The sequence below is a fragment of the Populus trichocarpa genome, chromosome 11, assembly GCF_000002775.5.
Source record: "Populus trichocarpa isolate Nisqually-1 chromosome 11, P.trichocarpa_v4.1, whole genome shotgun sequence".
Classification (NCBI taxonomy): Eukaryota; Viridiplantae; Streptophyta; class Magnoliopsida; order Malpighiales; family Salicaceae; genus Populus; species Populus trichocarpa.
Genome location: NC_037295.2, coordinates 13,233,105 through 13,240,943, shown reverse-complemented (window position 1 = coordinate 13,240,943; position 7,839 = coordinate 13,233,105). Strand labels below are relative to the sequence as shown.

General features: G+C 31.5%; 1 protein-coding gene across 2 annotated transcripts; it reads left to right on the top strand.

The window, feature by feature from the left end:
* The first annotated feature begins 3,265 nt into the window (after positions 1-3,265).
* Positions 3,266-7,292, top strand: LOC18103335 (zinc finger BED domain-containing protein RICESLEEPER 1). Of its 2 annotated transcripts, none has more exons than XM_024581447.2 (4): positions 3,266-3,444; positions 4,641-6,638; positions 6,732-6,788; positions 6,877-7,292. In XM_024581447.2, the coding sequence occupies exons 2-3, from the start codon at positions 4,664-4,666 to the stop codon at positions 6,776-6,778; spliced, it is 2,022 nt and encodes a 673-aa protein (XP_024437215.2). In that variant the 5' UTR covers positions 3,266-3,444; positions 4,641-4,663; the 3' UTR covers positions 6,779-6,788; positions 6,877-7,292. The 2 variants fall into 2 exon arrangements, with proteins under 2 accessions (XP_024437215.2, XP_006377715.2); XM_006377653.3 differs by having other exon boundaries at positions 3,267-3,444; positions 6,891-7,292.
* The last annotated feature ends 547 nt before the right edge of the window (positions 7,293-7,839 follow it).

Below are 7,839 nucleotides of genomic sequence, written 5' to 3'. Positions count from 1 at the left end.
GCCAAGTTAGTGCTTGGCCCATTGAGGAAGGGCTCGTATGCAAACCCTATTTTTTAAAATGTCAAACGACTCGTTGTGATGGTGAAAAAACAAGATCTATATTGTTTTAATCTAAAAACCAATTTTTATCCAAATTACCTAGAAAAGAGCCTAAATACTTAGACTTTGGATATGGTTAAAATATTAATTAGCGTGTTTTAGCGATTAAATTAAGTTAAGTCGGCTAGAAGTAGCTAACTTCAAAAAAATTATTTAGATATGCTCTTAATGTAAGATTTAAATATTAAAAATTATAAGACTGAAATTGTTTATATGGGTTAAATGGCTAATAATAATTAGTTTAAGTGATATGGAATCGTATTAAATAATTTAAGTAAAGAATAAAATAATTATCTATCGGGTCAAATTTCAAAATAAATTGAGGATTTAATAGTAAATGATATTGTCTTTGTTGGTAAAGAAGATACTCAAAACCTATTTAGTAGCAAGATATCATTTTACATGCTCCGTCATCAAGTAGGTACTCGAGACTTTAAAACTAATGTATTAATTAATTGTGATAGCAATTTTTCCTTCAATGTATTATAATCTATTTGATAAATGTTAATTGTTAAAGAAACAAGTAATCTTGGTAAATGGAACTGCTACTCTGATTAATGAGCAATTGTAGAAACTAGTTACTTTGGTTAATGAGACTAGTGTCTTGGTTAATAGTTAACTGAAAAAACTACTACCTTAGTAAATGAGACTAGTATCGTGATTAATGGACAATTAAAGAAATATGTTAATATGGTTATAAAACAAATGCCCGGAATGGGCTAGAGAAGACATTGTATGTGCGTAAACTATACAATTGTATTAGTTGGAATATTTATATATAGAAGTAGCAATAATAAATATTCATTGTGTATAATCTTATTATATTATGTTTAGTATAAATTTAAGGTATCTTACAGTGTCGTGCCGATTAATCGATCTTGTATTTATAATTTTCTATAATCAAACGCATCTTTTTTTATGTAATATAATTTTATATCCAAAAAATATATAAATCTAAATTAAATATGAATAATGTATTTAAACTAGGTTCTTTTGAAAAACACTTAAGTGTAATGATGTGTACTCAATTTTAAGTTTATTTTGCTTTAAAATGAATGTGTCTTGAATTATATCATAATTAAATTAATCATCTCATTATACATAATATTTCTTGAATAATATAATAATTGATCCATTTGAGTCAATATTGAAGAGAAATATAAGTTTGTTCTTGTGCTTGTTATAATATAAATAAGAAAGTAGATCTCAAATATAGGAAAATATTAAAATTTTATTTTCAAGTTGTGAATATTGATTGAGTTAATAACTTGGTTTTGAAAAAAATAAAGTAATCTCTGTTGAATTTCTGGTAGAAATATTATATAAAAAATTTCTTGTATTTCCAATAATAATACAACATGTAAATGGAATATCGTGTAAATAAATTGTGGTTATTATAGCTTTTCTCCGTCACATAAAACTTAGAAAATCAACATAAAATCAACATAAAAACCTTCATACCTAATCATAAAAGAATGTATGCTTTATGTATAAGGTTTGGTTTTTTATTAACTTGATTAAATTAACATCTTTTTTTCTAATAAGTAAGACAAAAAAAAAAAAAAAAAAGACTATCAAGATCCATTCTCTTCCACGCACCAATAAAAACTTAAAAACAAAAGTTGCTAGTAAGAGCAATGGTAGTGTGACAAAGTCTCTTCCACTTTGTTCCATAACCAAAACTCGTTAGCATGTCCCTTTCTCTTCTTCTTCGTTTAAAATCGAAGCTCTAAAAAACTAAAAAAAAAAAAAAGGAACTATAATTAACAATCCAAAAAGCAAAATCCAAGCAAGTTTGCCATGTTTAAATGCGTTTAAGGGGAAAAAAACACATATAAAAACCCGTAAAAAAGAATTGAAAGGTGAGACCCCGCCACTTTGAAGAAGCTAGAAACCATGACGGAAACAACAAAATCTAATACGTCCATCTTGTTTTTATATTTTAAAAATATTTTTTGAAAAATTTAATATTTTTTTATTTTTTAATTAATATTTTTTTAGTATTTTCAAATCATTTTGATATGCTAATGTTGAAAATAATTTTTAAAAAACAAAAAAAATATTATTTTGATGCATTGCCAAGTGAAAAACACTTTGAAAAACAATCGCAACCATACTCCCAAACAGAAAAAAAAAACTTAAAGAGAAGAGAGAAAGAGGAGCACGAACTTTGCATAGTCATCCTCTTTTTTTCAAAAAAAAGAAAAAAAAAAGGATAATTAGTGAGAAATTAAAGAATTGAGAATGTGAAATGACTATTTTTGTTATAACAGTTATTTTTAAAGTATTTTTTATTTGAAAATATATTAAAATATATATTTTTTATTTTTTAAAATTTATTTTTGACATCAGTATACCAAAACAATTCAATAATAAGTAAAAAAAAATCAAAGTAAAAAAATTTAAATTTTTTAAAAAGCATGGCCACGTGTGGTACCAAATTGAGTCAATTTCTCGCATCATTAAGGTTTTAAATAATTTAAAGTAAATAAAATTTTAAATTTATGTTATTTTTGTTAATGTTTAACAACATTAAGGTTTTAAATCTCTCTCTAAATCTTATGTTTAGATTGATATAAGAAAATTATTGCACCATGTATTTGTTTTTAAACAAAATGTGATTGGAGAATGAACTTTTGCATTAATAATAACAACATTACAAAATTATTTACTTATTTAAAATAAGAAATTTGAATTTTAACTTTTATATGGAAGAATAATACTAATATTACTTGGGTTGTATTTTTTTATTTTACAAATAATAAATTATAAAAATTTGCAATCTACATTATACTATTAAAAAAAATAGTATGATTTGTAAATGAATTTACTTATCATTTTAATATCTAGAGTTTAAATCATAAAAGAAATAAAAAGAAAAAGAAAAGAAAAGGTACAATGAGAGACTTGGTTATATCCAATCCAAAATCAAAGCCCCCCCATTTTGTCGAAACCCAACGCACCACAAATCAACCTAACAATGAGCAAACGGACCCAAGCATGGGTTTGGCTTCAAATTAAATTTCAATATGGTCCCTTTTATTTATTTATTGTTTTATTATGATCCAAACATACCTCTTTTTATACAAACACCACCTCTACCAACTCCGCATTAACAAACAAACAAAAGTATATTTCCAACCCTGATATTGGCCCACAACCCGTTTCCAACATGACCAGATTTCTTACCGGATCCTTACCCGTTTTCTCTCCAAATTTCAACAACCCCACACCGGATCCTCTTTTATCTTTTCTTTTCTTCACCGAGTCCAAACTCTAAACCTTCCCGGATCCTCTGATCGGGCTCTGTGGAGCTCAAAAAGCAAAGCTTATCCAAGAATCCATGTAAGACCCTCTCTCGCTCATGATTCATTTTTCACCTTTTTTTTTTGTTTCTTTAAGGTTCTTGTATACGCAAGTCGTTTTCCTTTATTTCTGTTTCCTTTCTTTCTTTTCAAAATGTGATTTAGTGCTTACTTCCTGTATTTTGAGATGGCCCATTTACTGTTTTTTTTCTGTTACTGTTCAGTTGATGGTTATAATGGCTGAAAGATTGGATCTTGCATTCATGTTAAAGAGAAAAGTAAAGTTTAAAAGTTTGTTTTTCTTTTTTCTTTGTTCTTGGAAAATTGGGAATTTGAGGATGGTCCATCTATGTTTTATAGCGTTTCTTGGTGTGTGGACACTTAATATTTATAGAGGTGCTTGAAGCTGAAACTATTGCTACTTTTGTTATTTTTGTTTGAGAATTGTGGACTTTGAGAGGATGGATTGGTTTTGAATTTATTGTATGAGAATTTAGGGTTTTAAGATGATCAATTCATTTGGTTTTTGGTGGATTGGTTGGATTTTTTATTCATGGATGCTGGAGCTGGAACTGTGATTTTATTGAGTGATTTAAGAATACTGAATTTTGAAATGATTTTTTTTTGTTTGTTGTGACAATTGTTCATGTGATTGTTATTTCTTTGGTAGATGATGACATCACTGACAGCCTTGATTTTGGTAATGCGTTTGAATGTGCGTGTGCCTTTTTTTTTTTTTTCCTTAAGAGGATAGTGAAAGTTGAAAGAGTTGGTCGCTGAGTTTTTTGGCCGCTGCTTATTAATGATGAAATTGGAAGATCATTTGTGTAGTGTTTCCTAACCGTTTCTGTTGAGAGAGTTACTTCTTGTGGGTTGGGTTGGGCTGGTCTTTTTGGATGCATGATTGTCTGCAATGTTTTGGTTTAAGTGAGACCCACATGTTTAGTTTGTGATGCTCATACTAAAGGTTTTTTTGTCAGGAAAAAAAGAGTATGAAAGTAATTGCAAAGCATTTTTCTTGTTATCCTGAGTTTGGCTTCTCTATTGAACCATGCTATGTTTTGGCTTGAGGTCTTAGGAATGTAATCTTTGTTTATGGAGTTAACCCATCTCTAGGTCATCGGTCTAATCTAGTGCTGTTTCATGTCTTCTTTATAGATTTCATCAGTGTTGAAATTTTATCAAAGGTTAAATTATTCATTTGTCACAATTTTTCTTGATTCCTGTCAAATGCAGACTCTGGCTCTTAAACCTATGCAATGGAAGTATCAAATGAATCAGCTATTAAGAAACCAAAGAGGTTGACGTCTGTCGTATGGAATCACTTCCAAAGGATTAGGAAGGCAGATGTATGCTATGCTGTTTGTGTGCATTGTGACAAGAAACTCAGTGGGTCAAGTAATAGTGGGACTACGCATCTGAGAAATCACTTAATGAGATGTCTTAAAAGATCTAATTATGATGTGTCGCAACTACTTGCAGCAAAGAAAAAGAAGAAGGATACTTCCCTTAGCATTGCAAATGTCAATGCCAACTATGATGAAACACAAAGAAAAGATGAATATATTAAGCCCTCAATTATAAAGTTCGATCATGAACAGAGAAAAGATGAAATTATTAGCCTTGGAAGTTGTAGGTTTGATCAAGAACAGAGTCGTCTGGATCTTGCCCGAATGATCATATTGCATGGTTACCCGTTAACCATGGTTGAGCATGTTGGATTCAAAATATTTGTGAAGAATCTTCAGCCTTTGTTTGAGTTTGTGCCAAATAGCTCCATTGAAGTCTCTTGTATTGAGATTTATATGAAAGAGAAACAGAAAGTGTATGAGATGATAAATAGATTGCATGGCAGAATTAACCTTGCTGTTGAAATGTGGTCTTCTCCAGAAAATGCTGAATACTTGTGTTTGATAGCGCACTATATTGATGAGGACTGGAAATTACAACAGAAAATTCTAAATTTTGTGACCTTGGATTCTTCTCATACTGAAGATATGCTTTCAGAAGTGATTATAAATTGTCTCATGGAATGGGATGTTGAATGCAAGTTATTTGCCATGACATTTGATGATTGTTTTGCTGATGATGATATTGTGCTCAGAATTAAGGATCGGATCTCACAAAACAGGCCCCTTTTGAGTAATGGTCAATTATTTGATGTTCGCTCTGCTGCGCATGTTCTAAATTTGATTGTTCAAGATGCCATGGAAACAATCCGAGAGGTGACTGAAAAGGTACGAGGAAGTGTTCGATATGTTAAAAGTTCGCAGGTAATACAAGGAAAGTTCAATGAAATTGCAGAGCAAATTGGAATCAGTAGTCAGAAGAATTTGGTTCTTGATTTGCCAACTCGGTGGAACTCAACATACTTCATGCTCGAAACAGTCATAGGATACAAGAGTGCATTTTGTTTCTTGCAAGAGCGTGATCCAGCCTATACCTCAGCTTTAACTGATACCGAGTGGGAATGGGCCAGTTCCATCACTGGTTATTTGAAACTCTTTGTTGAAATTACCAATATCTTTTCTGGGGATAAATGTCCAACAGCGAACATATATTTTCCTGAAATTTGTGATGTTCACATCCAGTTAATTGAATGGTGTAAGAACCCAGATGATTTTCTTAGTTCCATGGCATCGAAGATGAAAGCCAAGTTTGATAGATATTGGAGCAAGTGCAGTTTGGCTTTGGCAGTAGCAGCCATCTTAGATCCTCGATTCAAGATGAAATTGGTGGAGTATTATTATTCCCAGATCTATGGTAGTACTGCCCTGGATCGAATCAAGGAAGTTTCTGATGGCATTAAGGAGCTTTTTAATGCATACTCCATCTGCTCAACATTGGTCGATCAAGGTTCAACTTTACCTGGCAGCAGTTTACCTAGCACCAGTACTGATAGTAGGGATAGATTAAAGGGTTTTGACAAGTTCCTCCATGAATCTTCTCAAGGTCAGAGTGCAATATCTGATTTGGACAAATACTTGGAAGAACCGGTCTTTCCTCGCAATTGCGATTTCAACATATTAAACTGGTGGAAAGTCCACACACCTAGGTACCCTATATTGTCTATGATGGCACGAGACATTCTGGGGACTCCCATGTCAACTATTGCGCCAGAGTTGGCTTTTGGTGTTGGAGGTAGGGTGCTTGATAGTTATCGCAGTTCCCTGAATCCAGACACTCGACAGGCTCTGATATGCACACGGGATTGGTTGCAGGTGGAATCAGAAGGTTTGTGTCCATAATCTTTGAATTTTACTTTGATATATCTGGTTGGCCCATAATTTCTCCTCTACTAATTTTCTGCTGTTGTGATTTTACCAGATCACAATCCATCTTCTGCTCTAGCGCTTTATGTTGAAGCGAATTAGTCTGTTCATGGTATGTTATCAAGTCATATGAGTTGCAAATAAATCTATGCCCCCTTTATGCTTATTTTTTCTTATTTCTTATTTCTTATTTATTTTAGTCTTGTCATGCAAGGTTGATGGGGAGCTATCTTGAAGTTATGTGCTGTATGATGGTACCTGATTGTTTCCTACACATAGGCCTCCAGAGTTTGGTGTAGCATAGTTAAGTTTATTCTCTATGTTCATATTGCAGTGTGACTAAATTGCTACTTAGGTACAGTTGCTTCATCAAGAAGCTGAAATGTACATTTTGAGGATAGCGACTAAAACGTTTGTGTTCTAGATTCAAGGACATGCAAGGTTAACGTATCCTCCGCTTGAATTTGAAGAATTTGAGCCTCTGTTGGGCAGATCTCTTATTATAACTAGATGAAACGGAAATTTAGTGGATGGTGTTAATGTATAGTATTTTCCAACTTTCATTTTCACAAATTACGTTCTCATAAATTCAGTGATTTTGAGTTTTGACTGATTATGTCACTTCCAATTTGAGGGATTTTCTTTTGCTGCATCACGTATAGTTTACAAACTAAAAATTAATAATAATGCAAAGGCATGGCTGACTGCAAATTGTGCGAAAGTCCTATAATTTAGAAAAGCACACTTAAAAATCAGTGTGCTAAGAAGTCAATAATCTAATGTGATCCTGCAAATTCTTGTGATTCATAGTTGAACGTAAGGAGCTCGACTGCTCGTGCGTTTTTATGTGTTTATTCCTGTGGTGTTCCAAGAATTTAAAATAGCGGTAAATTGAAGGTTAATTTTATCAGAAACGAGTTTGCTATGATGCAGCTTTTCGATTTTAAAAGGTTAAATAGAATAAAGAAGTGGTTTTTTTTATTTGAAAAATCCTGATGTATATAATAAAGTTTATGTTCCAAAACATTGATCAATCCAAGATACGAAATACAACTTAATCAAATATAAGGTTATTTTATGCATTGGTGTTTTATCACGCATGCTTTCCTTATTATCCACAAATATATTTTAATCTGTCTTGTAAGAAAGAATTTATTTATCTC

Excerpts from the sequence above, each read along its gene's own strand:
- LOC18103335 (XM_024581447.2), top strand. The coding sequence starts at position 4,664 with ATGGAAGTATCAAATGAATCAGCTATTAAGAAACCAAAGAGGTTGACG. Across the intron at positions 6,639-6,731 it reads GTTGCAGGTGGAATCAGAAG|ATCACAATCCATCTTCTGCT; the intron begins GTTTGTGTCCAT and ends TGATTTTACCAG.